Source organism: Rasamsonia emersonii (genome assembly GCF_000968595.1).
Source record: "Rasamsonia emersonii CBS 393.64 chromosome Unknown ctg1118621760130, whole genome shotgun sequence".
NCBI lineage: Eukaryota > Fungi > Ascomycota > Eurotiomycetes > Eurotiales > Trichocomaceae > Rasamsonia > Rasamsonia emersonii.
Window position 1 is genome coordinate 60,864 of NW_013563172.1, and position 18,070 is coordinate 78,933.

The 18,070-nt window shown below is 51.6% G+C and overlaps 8 protein-coding genes across 8 annotated transcripts; 3 read left to right on the forward strand and 5 right to left on the reverse strand.

Moving 5' to 3' along the window:
- Positions 1–108: 108 nt before the first annotated feature.
- On the reverse strand, positions 109–2,915 carry T310_4545 (Amine oxidase; the record flags this gene model as incomplete). Its single annotated transcript, XM_013472582.1, has 6 exons — positions 109–290; positions 424–442; positions 486–523; positions 757–1,125; positions 1,158–2,361; positions 2,421–2,915. 6 exons carry the CDS (start codon positions 2,913–2,915, stop codon positions 109–111), a joined length of 2,307 nt encoding a protein of 768 aa, XP_013328036.1.
- Positions 2,916–3,126: 211 nt separating this feature from the next.
- Positions 3,127–4,411, reverse strand: T310_4546 (uncharacterized protein; the record flags this gene model as incomplete). Its single annotated transcript, XM_013472583.1, has 2 exons — positions 3,127–3,255; positions 3,782–4,411. The coding sequence occupies 2 exons, from the start codon at positions 4,409–4,411 to the stop codon at positions 3,127–3,129; spliced, it is 759 nt and encodes a 252-aa protein (XP_013328037.1).
- A 671-nt stretch (positions 4,412–5,082) lies between these two features.
- On the reverse strand, positions 5,083–6,233 carry T310_4547 (uncharacterized protein; the record flags this gene model as incomplete). The annotated part of the gene is made up of 5 exons (XM_013472584.1): positions 5,083–5,113; positions 5,218–5,435; positions 5,574–5,862; positions 5,939–6,055; positions 6,121–6,233. 5 exons carry the CDS (start codon positions 6,231–6,233, stop codon positions 5,083–5,085), a joined length of 768 nt encoding a protein of 255 aa, XP_013328038.1.
- Positions 6,234–8,132: 1,899 nt separating this feature from the next.
- On the reverse strand, positions 8,133–9,139 carry T310_4548 (uncharacterized protein; the record flags this gene model as incomplete). The annotated part of the gene is made up of 3 exons (XM_013472585.1): positions 8,133–8,565; positions 8,616–8,905; positions 8,990–9,139. The coding sequence occupies 3 exons, from the start codon at positions 9,137–9,139 to the stop codon at positions 8,133–8,135; spliced, it is 873 nt and encodes a 290-aa protein (XP_013328039.1).
- A 1,133-nt stretch (positions 9,140–10,272) lies between these two features.
- T310_4549 (uncharacterized protein) lies at positions 10,273–12,053 on the reverse strand (the record flags this gene model as incomplete). The annotated part of the gene is made up of 2 exons (XM_013472586.1): positions 10,273–11,832; positions 11,997–12,053. 2 exons carry the CDS (start codon positions 12,051–12,053, stop codon positions 10,273–10,275), a joined length of 1,617 nt encoding a protein of 538 aa, XP_013328040.1.
- A 1,081-nt stretch (positions 12,054–13,134) lies between these two features.
- T310_4550 (Catechol O-methyltransferase) lies at positions 13,135–14,207 on the forward strand (the record flags this gene model as incomplete). The annotated part of the gene is made up of 2 exons (XM_013472587.1): positions 13,135–13,212; positions 13,272–14,207. 2 exons carry the CDS (start codon positions 13,135–13,137, stop codon positions 14,205–14,207), a joined length of 1,014 nt encoding a protein of 337 aa, XP_013328041.1.
- A 502-nt stretch (positions 14,208–14,709) lies between these two features.
- On the forward strand, positions 14,710–16,069 carry T310_4551 (NAD binding Rossmann fold oxidoreductase; the record flags this gene model as incomplete). The annotated part of the gene is made up of 4 exons (XM_013472588.1): positions 14,710–14,992; positions 15,090–15,185; positions 15,259–15,681; positions 15,861–16,069. 4 exons carry the CDS (start codon positions 14,710–14,712, stop codon positions 16,067–16,069), a joined length of 1,011 nt encoding a protein of 336 aa, XP_013328042.1.
- A 938-nt stretch (positions 16,070–17,007) lies between these two features.
- T310_4552 (HPP family protein) lies at positions 17,008–17,954 on the forward strand (the record flags this gene model as incomplete). The annotated part of the gene is made up of 2 exons (XM_013472589.1): positions 17,008–17,274; positions 17,364–17,954. 2 exons carry the CDS (start codon positions 17,008–17,010, stop codon positions 17,952–17,954), a joined length of 858 nt encoding a protein of 285 aa, XP_013328043.1.
- Positions 17,955–18,070: the final 116 nt, after the last annotated feature.

The following is an 18,070-nucleotide window of genomic DNA, read 5'->3' on the forward strand; positions in this document are numbered from 1 at the left end:
AAACTGACAATATTATTTGTCCAGTGTACACCCGCCTAACCTACAAATGGGCCACCAGTCTCCTGGGATTCATTTCCGTTGCTCTGATCCCAATTCCGTGGATTCTGTTTACCTGGGGGGCGAGAGTGCGGAAGTGGAGCCGTCTTGCGAGTGAGCAGGCATGATGTTAGCAGAGTAGTTGGTAAATTGGTCCAAGTGTTCTTTCTGTTCGGTATTGAGCAGAGCAAATGGTTGGTCAATGTCGTATATATAGTATGTACGGAGTACATTATATGTTTTTTGCATGGTATCTAGATAGATGTCAGTAGTTACATACACTTACTCGATAGATAGACCGTTAGAACGAATCCACAGACTCTATTTTATTTCGTGTTCGTCAATAATGCAGCGATATAAATAAACATATTTATCTAGTTAACTTACACTCATACGGACTTTCCACCTAAACAAACGTAAATGCAGAGCTGGAAAGCATATGCACAGACCTTAAGTAGGTATGATCTAGTGGATGGAGTGACTGTGACTGCCATATGTGATATAATATGGGTCGGAATGTTCGTAGTTGAATTAGTTTTTTTTTTGTTCGTGGGAGATGGATTCATTGATCATTCATCACTCCGTAGTCAAGAGGTATAAGTAGATGATGGGTAGAAGGTTGGTAGGTAGGTCAAAAATCGTAAACGTTATATATACACCGAAATCCAACAAATTCATCTGCAACTCTCATCACATATCATCACAACATGGCTGTTATACCAAAACGCTGCTTCCATCCCCCTTCGCCCCTCCGCATCCACATCCTTTCGAACCCGCCGCCACCTGCGACGGCGTTCGCGCATAGCTCGGCGGGACGTCCAGGGCCGGGTTGCGGTCGAAGAAATTGCGCGGCCGCAACAGGACGGTCATCGGCTCTGCCGGCATGATGGGGAAGTCCTCCGGCGACGGGAAATGCGTCAGGCCGAAGGTGTGCCATAGCACGATGTCGGTGTTTTCGATCGAGGTGTCCTTGGTCTCTTCGATCCACATCGGCAGGCCCTGTGATGGCTCGCCTGACGTCTGAGGGACGTGGCGGCCGGCGGGGTAGATCTGGTCGTCGGCATCTAGATGTGACTTGTGAGAAACGAACTGTAGATAAATAATATCATCAGACGACTTACACTTTGTAACGTGGACCGCATGGCGAGCAAAACCCGCCCGCTTCCACACCAACCCTCCCTCCTTCGGCAGCAAGCGTGGCACCTCCCGGCTCACCAGCTTGTAAGCCACAGGCTTCTTGCTGTGCGGGTTCAGCTTGTTCGTGTTGGCAATCTCCCACGTGCGGCTCGTGTCGCCATTGTAGTCGGCCATCGCCTCTGCCGGCGTCGTGTATTTCGTCTTCTTGGCATAGAACGCGTTGCCATACTTGTTCTCTGCGCTGCCGACCTCGCCCGGCCCTTGAGCGGCGTCCACCTGAAAGACGGTGTTGTTGGGTCCGTCGATGTTGGCATCCACGCGCAGACAGAACAGATGCTGGTGGTTGTGGGCGTTGACTCCCGGGTACACCTCCGTTCCCCAGCCGTGGGTGTCTTCGCCGGGGTTCATGGCATACGTATTCAGAATTCCCGTCAGCTTGATATCCAGCTGGATCGTACCATCCAGGTGGAAGATCCAATACACGCAGTATTCGTAGTTGGCCGCCGTGAAGATGTGCGAGATGACCAGCTTCCGCCCGCGAGTCACAATCACCGAGTCGTCCCGGAAATCGGTGTGCTTGAACAGGATGCCTGCATCCTCCTCGTGGATACAAATGGCGTTCTTGATAACAGTGCTGGCTCCCGATCGATTGACAAAGGCGGCATCCAGGTAGTGGATGGCCCCTTTGCAGTCGCAGCCCAGTGACAGACTGTTGGTCATGTAGCCCCCGCCATACTCGCCCAGATCAAAGGCATGCTTGCGCTGGTGAGGATGCTCCGGGTTGCCGTAGGGGACGACCATCTCGGCCAGCGACAGACGGTAGAAGATGGGGCGGATGGTGCCCTTGTCGTTGAAGGTGATGTTGTTCAGCACAATGCCTTCCCGGTAATTGAACCCGACGTGGATGCTCCAGTTCTGCCACTCGACGATCCGGCCGTTCATTTTGAACGACACGCCCTCGGGCTGTGTGATGTGGATGGGCTTGAGGTCGGTCCGATATCCGCCCAGGTCTTTGGCCACGGACTCTGGGTGGTAGTTGTTGGGCGGTGCCCTGCTAATGGGGCGTCTCACCGGGGGCACATCGATGTGAATGATCTCCTTGGTCTCTGCATTGTAGATGGGGCAAAAGTCGAGCGGATACCCGTATTGAGAGTCGTCCACGTTGGGTCGATAATACATGAGCGCTTGCTGCAGACGGATGTTGCTCCCAAACCGCTCATCATAGCCGATGGTCCAGGCTGGAATACCACTTGAGTAGACGAAACCAAATTGACGGACAGGAAAAACTTACGATCGCAGTATACCTTGTCCATTTCTTCCCTCGGGATGCCGATGATCTCGCACTGCTCGATGACCCGGGGGTCCTTGCGGCAGACGTGCTCGACCTCCTGGAGCTCTTCCAGGGTGATGATGGGCTGGACACCTTCCGTGTGCTTCCATTCGACAATCTTCTTCTCATCCAGATTGACTATGCCGTCGTAGACCTTGCCCTTTGGTCCAATGGCGACGACATCGGCACAGCGGGCCGGCCGCGGTGCCTTTTCAGGGTCTGCGAGCCAGGCCAGCATCTCGGCCTTGCGAGGCTCATACAGGGAGACAGCATTGAAACTGAGAGGGCCATACTTCTCCCGGACCAGGGCGACAACTGTGTCGATTTCGGTGGTCGAGAGGGGATCGAAGGGGTGGGGAGAGGGGGAGGTACCACTGACCTGGGAGGTCAGCTGTTTGAGACGGTCGACCATGGCGATGATCAAGCAACAGAAGAAACGATGGAGGTAAGGACAATGCTGCTGTCTGCCCTCATGGCAGGGATACACGGGCCTTTAAATGGGAGGGCCAGGGAGGCCCTTATTCGCTTATCAGGTGCGTGATGCATCCCATGTACAGAGTAAGGGCTATCGCGATAACGATAAGCAGCTCGTCTGGAGACTGGAATTCGTCGCCTATCTGGGTTTAGCCGGCGATGCGGGCGGTTCGCGTCGACCTTCGATAAGCGGCAATCAGACCCAAGGCAGCGTCCAGCTTCCTGTTCTTCTCAGTGCGGGGAATCTTGTTAGGTAATTGTGCGGTGTAATACGATAACTAGAGCGTAATAACATTGGAATCAGATGCGAGTTTCCAGATTGGGATTTTCGAGGGTTAGTCCAACGCAAGCTTGCCTATTTTGGAACTCAGATAAATAAGTCACGTGATGTGGAGATAAACCACCTGACTCGGAGATAACCACCAACAGTATCCTTCATCTGTATTATCAACAATTGAGGTGCAACGATGAGTTTGATATCAAACTGAAAATAAACTAGATTAAACACCTATCAAAACCATCGCCAGACGCCATGAACCAGTAACATAACATGACATAACAGTTCAGAAGATAACAGTCAAGTCAACAACCGGTCTTCTCTCCCCGATCACAAGTTATCCTTTGACAGGGGAAGGAGAAATAAATCGACATCTTTCTTGCGTGAATGCAATTATAGCATTAAAAAAAGCAATGCAACGGGTATGAGGATGTCGATCGATATATGCTATCCGAGAAAAAAAAAGAACGACCACTCGCAAGGTTATAATATAACCTGCTTCCCTGCCGTATTATATTATATTATACCTTCTGACTACCCTGCTGAATCTCCTCTATCAACGCAAGCAACTCCTTGCCCCCCTCGCCCGTCTTGCCCTCGATGCCCAGGGCCTGCTCGACCCACGCGCGGGCCTCATCCCACCGGCCCATCTCGATGAGACACTTCCCGCCGCGCCACCAGCCCTTCACGTTGCCGACGGGCTTGCACTCGACGCTGCTCTTGGCGTCGACCCAGCCCTCGGGCCAGTTCTGCTGCGACATGTGTGCCTGCGCGCGGTTGGCGTACAGGCCCGAGAGCTCGTCGCGGACGAGCGAGAGCGGCTCCCAGGGGGGTCGGCCCAGGGCCATGTCGATCGCGTAGGTGTACAGCTTGACGGCCTCGGCGAAGTTGGATTTGCGGAACGCTGCGTTGGCGGTGTCGCGCAGCTTGGTCACCTGTGCGCTACGCTTGGGGTTGATGGGCAGCGGGGGCGGAGGCACATTTGGCGGGTCGAGGCTGACGAGGGACCGGTGGAGGTTGTTCAGCGATTGCAGTTCCGAATTGATGGCTTCTGCTTGGCTTGAAGATAGGCCTTCCGTCGTGGCGAGGGAGATGGCTTTGGTGGCTGGGTCGAGCTGCAATGGGTATTGCGTGAAGCTGTCGAGATCGGAGGCCATGGTGGACCAACCAAAGGTAGAGGAAATTAGGATAGCAAATTAGGATCGGTGTATATGCTGTATATCTGGCTAGATTATCATAAATTAGCATCATTCAATTTCACTGGAGGAAGCACACCGCTGCAGGTACACTTACTGCTTGACTGCGCAGACACTCAGTAGGCAGGATGCGTGCTCTCTTGTGTACTGTGGAACTCCACTGGCAGGTATGATTCCCTTTCAAGAATGGTATGAATGGCCTGACACAAAAATGCATTGATTCACCAGGTGCCAGGGCAAGTCGACGTTTGACGATTCTATTGCTGCGAGCTGTCCGGACCAGCTGTCCACAGGCCTCCGCGGAGACAAAGGCGGTGGCAGAACATTTGTTAACATGCTGACTTTCCTGAAGCAGGATAGTGTGTCCAATTCAGGTTAAGTGCACTACTGCTGCTTGGCGCCGCTATGCATGCTCTATCTTCATCTCTCCCTGCTCGAGTTCTCTGTATTCTCTTGTTTTTCTTTGCAACAGTACGGAGTAATCAGAGAGTAACTAGATTGCTGTGCAGCACATCATGTATTATATCCATTCCTTCTATAATAGAAGTTTGTATACTCACTAAATAACAAGTTGATCCAAGATAGATAGCAATCAATGGAATTGCAGAACTGAAGCTAGCTACCTCTGCAACTTAAACACAAGCGATGCTAGTGATGTCACAGCTAAGACAGATAGTCACAATAAAACAGTCCATATTTTGTCATTGCATCATTGCTTCAGCTGTTCAGCCCCTTGCACCAGCGTTGCTTCCACTTCTCATCCTTACCTCCGCCCTGAATCCTGATGTGGGTTTTGTCCTGTCTGAGAAGACCCTTGCCTGGGAATTGCCGACCCTGTCCTTGCCTCGGTTAGAGAGGGAGATTGAGATAGATAGGTTTTCCACTGGATCTTCAAAGTCGAAGACTCACCAAAAACGTCAACAGGAAAAAGACAAAGGAGAAAGAAATCCTTCCCCCAGAACAGAAAATTTGGTGTCGTGGCTAACTAACATGATGTATTTGCGACCGATCAGGAACAAACTCTAAGACACGACATCTGTTGATATATATATACTGGAGACGGCTAGTACGACACTTAACGTCAGTAGTCAGTATAAAGATGGTGGATTCACTATAGACTTACATCCTCAACCCAAAAGTCGCCTTGTGTAGCAGCAGAGTGCTCTGATGCAACACTCGCAATAGTGTCCCAATTGAGGTCCTCCAATTCAGTAACTTGCTTTCCCCCAGACCAACAGGAGACCTTTCCATTTTCAATGTGAAGCTTCTTTGTTCTGTAAGCCTCGAGGATAGCTATGACGTTTGCGATTTGGGGATCATCCGCTGACAATTGTTCGCGAATGTCTTTCAATGTTTTGATTCGCTGATATACTTGTTTGTCCAGACCCTTGGGCTCTCCTTCATCGATCCGTCTAGTTGGGAAAAAAAAACCAATTCGTTAGTTATGTTCAGAGCAGTTGTAATATTAGCAAACAGACAGCCTCTTACGGCATGGAAGCCTGGACAGCAAGGTAATGATCCAGGACAAGTTGCCAATATTGCTGAGCAAATCCTTCGGACTCCGAGACTCTCCGACGCAGTGCATCAATATATGCATCTAGGTCTCTGCATATTTTCAAGTTTGTTAGACACTGTCAACAATGACATGAGACAGAGGGTTATCAACTCACCTGGGAGTTACCTCCCGTTCAATATCATCAACGAAAGCGGAAGCAGAAGAGGCTTGGCTGGCCATTTCTTTGATCAGAGTCAGACGCGACAAAGATCGTAGAGCAAGAGCCATGGCGAAGGAAATAGTACCTGTGCCCATTCGTCTGGTTGAGTTTCAGTGGCACACCAGGCCATTTGGCCGATGGTATGTGATGTCGTCGAGGACCAAAGCATGGGCCGGGATTGGGTGCGTACCAAATGTTAGGTAAAGCCAGTCGCATCCCTGGGAGGGCTGCTACGGCGTCCGGGACAAATTGTGCAAAATGACTGCAACTGGTGCCACATGAGCCGTAGCAGTATCGCTGTGCACGGGTCGTAGGGATTTGGAAAATATGGTACGCGGTCCTTGATCAGCCAGATTGTCGGTAAGACAGGCCTGCGAAACTGTCGAATGTTGCCCTGACTGTTGAAATCTGCTGGCCAGTACTTAGTCGAAGTGTCGAAGATCACTGGTGGAACAGATCCATCAAAATCGCAAGTGCGACGCTAAGTTTTTGCTTCTTATGACCGTGCACTGCAAGCACTTCCTATATTAAATGTAAGGGCCTGGAGCAGACCGCATCCGGCTCCCTCCCTGACGAGGCTCTTCAAACACGATAGTAAGTAAAACAATGAAAAATATTTAACGATTGTTCTTGTTGATAGTAATCGTTAAATAATAATAAACTTGACATTTGAGACATTTGAGGAGGGGGGGGGGGAAAAAAACCCCAGCTGCTGTCTCAACAGCGACCTAGGTAGGTAGGTTAGGTACCTAGGTAGGTAGGTATTGTCAGGTAGCTGTCCAGAGTCCCAATTATACAAAAGTCTTGCAAGAATAATAAATAAAGGAGGGACAGAGGAGGTTCAAAAAAAAGTTCTTATGGCCTGCGTACAGTACAATCTTTATACGTATAGCACAGCTTGCTTGTCATTCACAGGTAGATACCTCCCTGTGTGCCTTGTTTCATTTATATTCACTGTGTCCCTGGCCATCACCTATTGGATATTAATTACCCTTTTTGGTAAGTAAGCCTTTACCACTGACGGAACTTTCCTTGAACCTTCTTCCATTTTGGAGGGAGGCATCTGTACAGTACATATGTACCTAACAGCTAGTGCTATCCGCCCATCAATGCCATACAATCACACGTTGACTCGCCGTCTTGTTTTGCAAAGGAGGAGTCACTGCTGAGGTGCAAGGTATTCGGATTCAGAACTCTGGGCAGCAGGAAAAATCCAAGTGGGCCAACCACTCCCTTCTATGGCTTACGTTTCTGCTGTCAGTAGACGCATACGGGAGTCACCCACTCGGTACAGCAAGCACTCCAATGACTACAATAGATAGATACATAGATATAAGTACTCAACTCCGAGTCATTCCGTACACACTCTTTCCATTGTCTAACTACCAAATCGACAGTTCAGAACTAACCTCATTGTCGAAAAGTATACCATATCATGCGAAAAGGGCACAAAAAAAAAGCTTCATACCTCAGTTCATGTATTCACCTCAGTCTTTATTCATTATATCCATTATATCCATTATGCATCACATCTCTTCATAAGGGGGCAAGGGGCAGCATGCATGAGTCATGACGTGCAGGAACGAGTTGCATCCAGGGGAGCTAAAACAAATCAATCAAACTCATTAATGAACCTCATGTCTAACCAACATTGACAGAACAGAACCGCTGCAAAGTCCACCGGACGTTGATGATAATCTTCCTGTCACAAATCAATAGATTACAGGCAGAAAGAAATGAAGTGCGTAGTTTAAAAAAAAAAAGACAACAGGGACAACAAAATTTTTGTATAAAAACAAACTAACACCGACTCGAAATCCTCATTCATTCGCGACATTTCAGATGCAAAATAACAAATTCATTGAGACATGCCTCCGTAGCAATGGCACCGTGGGTACGAGTTGAAGTAAACATTTCTCGCCAGAAACACATGCAAAGTCGTGCTGGAACAGAGTACTGCTGCCAGTTTAGCGACCGTATCCGCCGACCGGGTGATAACTCGTGTCACTGTAGGTCCCAGACGGCCGAGTGTAATGTTGCCCATATGCACCGCCGTAGCTGGTATCGTAGTCATGCATGACTGACCCAGCATTGGAAGCGGTCGGGTCATAGGCGCCGTGCACGGCACTGTGGTGCGACCCGCCCATCTCATCCGCCTCGCTCTGTTGAAGAAGGGCATAATCCTCATCGCGATCATTAGGATAGTGAGAGGGCCCGTCGCCCGCCCGCCCGGATCGGAACTCGTCTTCTTCGTCAAAATCTTGCGGGGGATTGGAGGAAAATGCGGCTTTCGTCTGCGCATCGAAGGTTGGGTCTGCCACCGCATCCGGCAAGGTCCCTGTGCGACGGAAGTGGACGACATTGCGGAGGGAGATAAGGCTCGTAGCAATAAAGGCAAGGCTGAAGAAAAGTCAGTAAGAGGCCAGCAAGCCAACTCCACTGTTACGTACAAGATGATGACTCCCAGGATCACGGTTGCCGTGCTAAGCTTGCACTTGGAAGCGCTCCCGTACGCAAATGCGTCGCAACCCGTCTTCGGGTCTTTGCTGTTACTCTGTTCTGCCTCCCCTTTGCTCTTCCCTTCAGCGACGTATGATGCAACGGCGACCCAGGCACTGAACCATAGGATGACAAACAGGCAGTCGATGGTAGCGAAGGCATAGACGTTGCCAAATCGTCGAGCACGGGGGAATAATGGAACGGCGACGAGGTAGATCAACGCGGGGATGGAGAGCCAGCACTGCAGGTACCAGAAACGTCGTCAATATACTCCCACGCCAAACGAAAGAGGTAAAAAGTTGATTGACGATGCCTGGCAACATACCAGGCCAAAATACCACCCCGAGCGACCATCGATTCCATCACCCTTGGTAAAGACGGCAATTGTGAGCGCCCACCCCAGGAAAATCGCGAACGCTTGGAAAGCATGGATGATGTTTTTTATCCGTGCCGGATTCGTGGACGGCAGCCTCATGTTCGCTCAGCGTCGATCGGGAATATGCAACGAACGGTCGAACGAAACGGCGAAGCTGCGTGCCTTGTCTCGCGCACGAGCAAGGAAACGTATAGACGGCCAAGCAACCAGAAAAGAATTCTGGTGCTGAATAACTGTACGTTACTCTGTGGAAACTCGCTTCGGTGGTCGCGGGATGGACGTTGGAGGAGGTGGAGGGCAGCAGGAAGCAAATGGTGGGATGTTTACACTGTTAGGCTCCCGCGAAACCTCGAAACCAGTAAGGTAAAAAAAAAAGTTCTGTGGTAAGGCACGAGAGAAAAAGAGCAGGCCCAGGAAAAAAGTGTTCACAGGCAATAACAGTAATAATAACAATAATTCAGGGAGAAGAACAGAGGGCAGAAAGGGCTACGTCAGCGACAGAGGGAGCAGGTGACCATGGCAGCAGCGCGCTGGAGGACAGGTATGGATAATGGGATTCCATGACCGATTCACCAGGCAACTGACGGGCTGCCAGGGCCTGGGCACTCTACTAGCACTGCCTGCACTGCCCGCCCATGCTAGCGGCCCACCCAAGCCACTGGCTGCGCCGCTGCAGCTGGCGTCGCGCGGCTCTGATTGGCATCGATCGCTGCGACCTAATTACCAGCTGATTATCAGCGACGAAAACGGCCCCAAAGTTATGAGTTCCAAATAATAACGGTGCTCTTCGTCGAAGGGCCGTCACGACCTGGGCGACGACGACCAGGTCGGACCAAGAGAGCCCTCTCTGGTGACGGATGCCGTTGGGCTCAAGGTTACAGCACTACGGAATTACTCCGTCAAACGGTCAAAGGGGCGACGCGGCTCAGCTTCGCATGCCAGTTATATATAGAAACCCCTCAGCCACACAGGCTAGCCACACTTAATGCATCCCTGCACTCAGCCCTACAGGCATTGGGAGTAGTAACAATGAGAAGGACAAAAACAAAAACGATGAAGTTATGCACAAACAATTCCAGCAGATAGGTGCGAAATCCCACATATGAAATAAACACTTCGCAAATAAAATTATCCAAGAAACCCTCGTGCAGCCCAAAACGCCATGCCATGCGTGTTAGTCTCTCGTAGCAGCAAACGTATAGAAAGCGGGATTGTTATCCGATTCATGTTCGTCACGGGAATCTTTTCACGTGCGCCTCGACGTTTCGATCGTAGAGGAGGATGAGGTCGTTCAGCGGCCGACTAACGTGCCGGTGCCACCACCATGGCACAGGATCGAGTCGTGAGAACCGACTGTTGTCCCCCAGCAGAAGCTGTTCCAGCTGCTCGGCCAGTACGTCGACAGTTTTAGATGCCTGTCGTAGCCGTCGCAGCTCCTTCAGGGCGTATTCTACCGCGTTAGGGAGCCAGAGCGGCCTCTGAACTGCCAATTGCCCGGTGGAGGCTGGCGACTTCTCTGATGGTTTCGAATCGACTCCGTTGGTCTCGGGCTTCAAGACCTCCAAATACCGTTGGTAGAGGTCAGGCGGTGGGTTGTCCAGAAGACCACCGACAGCCGTAGTGCCCTGTCGACAGCCAGCAATGTAGGTGGCATACCGCACAGCGTGCGCACTGACTTCTTCATCCACCAGGAGCTTGACGGACAAATGTCCCGTCAGTCTGGTCCCTCCTTTCTCCGCGAATCTTTCCATCAGCTGCTCCATCGCCGCATACAGTCCTTCGTCCAGGCGCGACAGGCCCCAGCTCATTTCACGACGAAGCGGGCGAACCTTCAGCGCCTTCAGCTGGCCTTGGATCAAAAGCAGATCCGCCCAATACTTGCCAACCCGGCCGCGTTGTTTGAGAATCCAGGGATGCTCCTTCGTGACTGTCAGTTCGCTGACATCCGAATATGTCTGACTCAGCGTCTTCTTTGGCAAGATGATCACGTCCTTTGCTTTTCCTTTCAGCGGGGATCCCAACTTCCGAATCTGGAAGATCTTGTGCGGAGACCGGTTGAGGATCCGGTGGATAGAATCGCGCGACCGCACGTCATGTCGTTCCGCGACTGGCAAGCCCTTGTCCGAAACGTACTGGAGGAACAGGCTTTTCTGAGCAAAACAGGTGGCGAACTCTGCGTCGAAGTGGACGCACTTGCAGCTCGTTCGGCTCTCGATGGTTCCCTTGGCGACACCATCTTCCGCTGCAGAGGCCCGGTCCGAGCATGGGATCCAGATATCGACCTTCTCTCGGTTGATGATATCGATGAGGTTGCTGACATATTGCGTTTTGGAGATGCGATAGAAAACGCTCAACGCGTTGGACGTGCTGCCACCGGAGCGGATCGGCGGTAAGCCTACGTCGCCGCCTACTACCCGGTGGCCGGCGTAGTGGAACTGACGGGCAAGGACAAGTCCGCGGGCTGTTCCCACGCCGGTGATGAGGACGGTTTTCGGATAGAAATGGGCATCTTGGAGCAGGCGTCGGCGTTGATGCCGCGGTTCGTTGACGGGAAGAGGAAGAACTGCCAAAACAGTAACGCCGACGAGGACAACGGTGTCGAGCGGAAGCACGAGGAAAGAAACGTAAAGCTGAAGGAGGCAACGTGCTAGGTCAACAGAAGCAGAGCCGGTGCAGAAGAGGGCAGCACTGCTTTGTAGCTTGCGGATGGCCTGTGTCGGGGAACGAGGCGCCATCTCTGAAGCCTCGGGCGTGGTGGAATTGAGAACCGCCGGTGACGAGGTACACTCCATCTGTATGCGGAAGATACAGGCCTTGCCTTTCCTTCAACGTTGTAGGACCGAAAGTCTCTCCACGGAATGCAAAAGTGAGAGTTAAAATAACCTCAGGTAGGAGGCCCGTCTGCCCGAGCTGCTGTGTTGGCTGCCACCGGAAACGGGACGTCATAGCTGCATACAGCTTGAATCAGCGGCACGGACGGGATGGCCGGAGAATGGGGCCTCCAGAAGCCCATTGAGACTATGTGACGCCCGTTAGATAGCAAATTTCGCATGTGAAAGGCCCGAATAGCATCATGGCTTTCTATTTGCTGTGGAACGCTCAGTTATCTTATGCCGGGTGTGCATAACAACTGTGTGTCTTAAGAGGATGACGATGGAGAGAGAGGAGCTTGGGCCATCCAGATCACCGCTGCGTTGGCAGCCCTTGCCAATTAGCCCCTCCGACCGGCCAATGATGCCCTCGCAGCCACGACGTCGAGTCCACCTGGGCGTCGACATGATACATCCATGAGACGTCCATTTTTGAGATAAAGCTGTGAAATGGATGCTCGTCACAATTCGTGTCAGCGCTGGGTGGGAACCCTCTATGACCCACCCGCACCTGTCGCCTGTGTGCAGCCTCACTCTGGACTCGTGAAGAAGCATTTTATATGCTGAGAAGACGAATTTCGTCTGAGCCTGACATGAAAACGAAGATGCTTGCAATTGAGAAACAACGAGATTTTTGTAGAGTAAAATAAAACAATTAAACACCAAACATATCTAGCAAAAGGGTGGTAGTATACACCAGGAAGCAATAGAGAGAAATCAAATAATGAGAGTTTAATTGCCATAGTATATAGAAATTGCCATAGAATATAAAAATCTCTTTTAAATATTTTTACATCAGGAAACAAATGAGGAACGGCTGTTAGACTAAGGCTAAAGATAGGAAATGATTTAGGCCAAAAATTTAGTTTCTCATACTGCCGTGAGAGTTGGATATTTTAAATATAAATATATTTTCCCCGATTGTCAGGCAGTCTCCCTTTAATCTAATCTTTTTCTTTGCCAGGACCATTGTAAGGTCCTCTCTTGCTTTTTCCTCCAGCATCTAGACTTTCAACTTTGAAAGGCCCGAAGATTCCGCATTAATTTGTTCTAGACAGCGGATACCTTACTCATGAGTGACTGTGGGGAGTACCAATTAGCTTCTCCATAAGCTTCTCCGCGGGATTAATTCTTACCCATATGCTTGTGTATATATATAGTTCAACTGATTGATTGAATTCAAACCTAGTCAAATCACTTATTCTGATCACGGTTCCAAATACAATGGCAAGCACTACGAACCCCTCCGAATTCGACAGCAGTCGGGCCTATATCCGTCGCAAATTCGACGGTACGCCGTGGGTCAGTCATGCGGATTTTCTGTCGATCAATTGCATTATATGAGCGCTGACTTTCAGTAGTTTGATGACGGGCGCGAAATTCAGCTGCTGCACTACGTGTACAACCAGCCCAACCTGGATGAGATCCGGGGCAATCCACGCAAAGTGCTGGATGTCATCGACGAGTATGCCAGGACGAAGGGCTATCTCATGAATGTCGGCCCTTACAAGGGCAAGATCGTCACCGACCTGATCGCCGAGGTCAAGCCCGAAACCATGGTGGAATTGGGGGGCTACGTGGGCTATTCGGCGATCCTGTTTGGAAATGCCGTCCGTGAAGCTGGCGGGAAGAGATACTTCAGCCTGGAAAGAAACCCTGAATTTGGCGCCGTGGCCACCATGCTCGTCGACCTGGCTGGACTCCGGGACGTCGTCCGCGTCGTCATCGGACGGAGTGATCTGTCCCTGCAGCGGCTCTACAACGAGGGCCAGCTGACGCACATCGACCTCCTGTTCCTCGACCACTACAAGCCGGCTTATATGACGGATCTGAAGCTGTGCGAGCACTTTGGGCTGGTCACGCCCGGGACCGTGCTGGCGGCCGACAACGTGCTCTTCCCTGGTAATCCGCCCTACCTCGAATACGTGCGCAGCAGCGTTGAGCAGAAGCGCGCGGCGGCCAAGGAGGGCGCGGGCAAGGGATACAACTTCGAGGGCATCTTGGAACGCTCCAAAACGCAGTACAGCCACCGGGTTGGCGAGGAGAAGCCGGCTCTCGACGTGGTTGGCAATCCGAATCTGGTGTACGAGAGCCGGCTGGTCGAGAGCTTCGAACCCAGCGGGGAAAAGGCAAGTGTTTGTTCACTCGACCATGGGCGCGCAATCAGCTGGCTAATCCATTGTGCAGGACGGGGTCGAGATCACGAAATGCGTGGCCGTGGCCCAGGAAACCTGATTCCGTGGTCCGGATTACGAGTTCCTTGGCCGGGTGGCAGATGGAGAAGTTGCGAACATTAGGAAACTAGCCTTAAATAATCTATTGTCTACATGTGTACTTCCTGCCATATTCTTGTAAATGTAGTGAACATCTAATCTGGAGGCTTACCATTCCTCGAACTGAGCCATAATTCTGCCATATCCTTACTAATTACTAGATTTAAAGCACTTGACGGTGGATATCTTAGAAGCCGCGAGAAGCAGATGGATGCTGTTCGCAACCCCACCGCCCGCCCCGCCGAAGCTTGTGCGCGGGTTGACCTGCCCCGCGCCGCAATGCTGCCTCCTGTCACGCTTCCGGTGGCGGTGCTTTACTGCATCCAGTATTTGCCCATCTGGAAGCATCTGCACGTGGTTTAATTTCCGTGCTGTTCTGTCGTGATTCCCAGTGGGTCAGAAAAAAAAAACAGGCATCTATATAAGATCCAGCCGCTCCCCAATTGATCCCAGACAGCCAAGCTCCCGGCGGAGAGATACATATACTACATTTGAGTACAAGAACGACTCTCAACTCGACACGACAATGGCGCCCAAGACCTGGAACGTCGGTGTCATAGGCTACGGCTTCAGCGCCAAGATCTTCCACATTCCCTTCATCCAGGCCGTCCCCGATTTCAAGCTGTACGCCATTGTGCAGCGACATCCCAAGCCCGATGACGATGCGGAGAAGGATCACCCGGGCATCAAGGCCTACCGCAGCGCCGATGACTTGGTCAAGGATGAGACCGTGGATGTGGTGGTCGTGACCACCGCGCCAGACTCCCATGTCGCGCTGACGAAATTGGCGCTGGAGGCAGGAAAGCATGGTATGGCAGTCCCGCCGTTCGCGAAGTGTTCTGCATTCTTATTGCGCCAAGATGGAAACGTTGGAGAATTGGTTGGCTAATTGGAGATGAATTGTAGTCGTGGTTGAGAAGCCGTTCACACCCACCCACAAGGAAGCCGACGAACTCGTTGCCCTGGCTAAGAAGCAGAACAAGCTGCTGGCCGTGTATCAGAGTGCGTATTCATCCTGTCTTTTTTTTTTTTGCGTACATGTGGGAACAACCCGCTGACCGTAAACGCCCGATAGACCGCCGCTGGGACGCTGACTTCGTGACCCTGTCCAAGCTGGTCAAGAATGGAACGCTGGGCCGGGTCGTCGAATACGAGACTCACTTTGACCGCTACCGCCCGGTGATCCCTAACACCGATTCTTGGAAGTACAAGGTGCTGCCGGCCGGTGGCGCAGTCTACGATCTCGGCACGCACCTGCTGGACCAAGCCGTGTATCTGTTCGGTCTCCCCCAGCGGGTGACGGGATTCGTGGGCTCTCAGAGAGAGGTCAACCCGACCGGGTTCGAGGACTCGTTCACGGTGCTGCTGCACTATAACTCCGGGCTGTTAGTCACGGCGAAGTGCAGCGTGGTCAGCGCAGAAGAGAAGCAGCTGCGATTCTGGGTCCGGGGAGACAAGGGCAGCTTCAAGAAGGCAAGGATCAGGACTAATTTCGGGAGTGAGGATTTAGCTAACATGACTGCTCCAGTACCACCTCGATATCCAGGAGGAACAGTTGATCAAAGGTTTGAAGCCGGGCGACGAAGAATACGCCAAGGAGCCTAGCGACAGATACGGTACGGCATCCACCTATCGAGATAGTAGTGTACGATATAACTAACCTATGCGACTCACCAGGCACCCTCACAACCGTCAAGGACGACAAGCTCACAGCAGAGACCGTTCCCACAGAGAACTCTACCTGGGTGGAGTATTACCGGAGACTGGCCCGCGCACTCGCTGGAGATGGCGACCTTCCGGCCAGCGGCGAGGAGGCCAGCGCTGTTATCCGGCTGATCGAGTTGGCCAAGGAGAGCTCCAAGCTGGGCAAGACTCTGGATGTTTAAACGACTTGTACATACGTGCAATACCCATGGCGATATGACGGCGTACGGAGTGTATATAAACAGATAGATAGGGAACTCGTATTGAATGCGTAAGATATGAACAGAAAGCAGAGCGAGAAACTGGGTACTGATAGGTACCTATATATAATCCCTAGCTTCCAAGACCTCCCATCTGTTAATTCAAACAAACCTCACTCGAGTATAGACAGGACCTCCAAGACACGATTGGTTAATGAGCTTCCCCGGATTCGGCTTCGTATTTGGATTTAGATTTGGACTGGATGGATCCCTGGAACAGCATGCCAAGCTTTCTTCCACTGCAAAAAAAAAAAGAGCAACCAGCTCTCTGGCGAGGCAAACATATAGACATGCATTTGACAGCTCTTATGTACTGTACAGTACCATCAACTAGGGAAACGGTCCCACATGCCTAGGAAGTCCATAATCGCGTCATACTTCGACTCTCGAGTCTTCCGCGGCAAATGTCGATCCACAGAACTATCCACTAAACCGGATCGGGATTTCTATTACCAAACGCAACGCGCTGCATCGGCGCTGAGTGGACGGTTGCTGCTTCCTTAAACGGGGGTCTCGTCTGGCAGAGGAATTTATTGATTCATTTCTTTTGGTTCCGCGGAGAAAGGGCTGGGGGTCGTTGGCGCGGTAAGGATGATGGGACTGGCAAATAATAAAAGAATGGCGAGAGAGCTGTAAGCTATGGAGTAACTACTTCCTTGTTCTGAACTCATTGTATGTACTGCACGTACATACATGTACCTGTCAAGAACTGGGGATATGCTGACATTGACCTTTCTGCTCCTTATATAAGAAAGAAACAGCACGGAGCATGGGCTTTCTTTCGGTGTTTGCCCTAGTTGACTGAGTCAAGATCTTCGTTATTGAATATTGAAAGGACAATACCCGGATGACTGTCGACAATGCCACTCCCTGACTTCTCCGCCTGGAATTTCGACATCGATCGCTTCCTCAACCCGTTCATCCCACCGCCGCCATGGCGATTTCTTCCCTATCCCATATCCTACTGGTTCGGATACCGAAAGGGCTCGCCTAGGAACGTGGGAAACCTCGTCGCCATCTTCTGGGCATTCATTGGCGTGTTCTGCGCGATTCTCATCATTGAAGCGGCGTCGCGTCATGTCCATTCTTTTCAGGAGCATGGAGCTCCTATCATCATTGCCAGTTTTGTAAGTATCCCATGAATTGGTCACTTTGGAAACCAGAACAATTGTTCAAGTTCTTTTTTTTGGTTGCATGCTGATGCTGATATCACCAGGGCGCGGCCGCAGTGTTGGAATTCTTTGCAATCGACTCACCCCTCGCGCAACCTCGAAACGCCGTTTTCGGCCAAGTTATCGCGAGCATCATCGGAGTGGGCGTCTGCAAGTTGTTCGCCCTGAGTCCGCACTTTGAATCCATCCGCTGGGTCGGCGGTGCCCTGGCCTGCGCGACGACCACCGCCGTGATGGCATTGACCAAGACGGTCCATCCGCCTGCCGGAGCGACTGCTCTCCTCGCCGTGACCAACGACGATTCGCTGAAGCTCGGATGGTATTTGATTCCTGTGATGCTGCTCGGGTGTGCGCTTATGCTCGGCACCGCCCTGCTCGTGAACAACATCCAACGGCGGTTTCCGACATATTGGTGGACTGCGGCGGACCTCAGCCGACCCAAACCAGCCGACAATGGGGCTGGAGTCGATATCGAAAGTAAGCTGACGCCGACCTCTTCTTCGTCGGACCAGGGGTCGTCTGCTGGGGATGAACCGCAGCTGGTGGTTCGACGCGGCGCCGTGCTGGCGCCGGACCAGGTGTCGCTGAGTCCGGAGGAGAAGGCATTCCTGGAGGAGCTAAGCAAGAAGATTTAATAATAATAATATTCCAGATAGATAGAGTAATAATCGTCACTCACTGTTCTCTTGGAGTAGACTTGTTGCCTCAGGCAGAAAAGTGTCTGCTTGCCACTTCACGTGCTTGGCGGTGA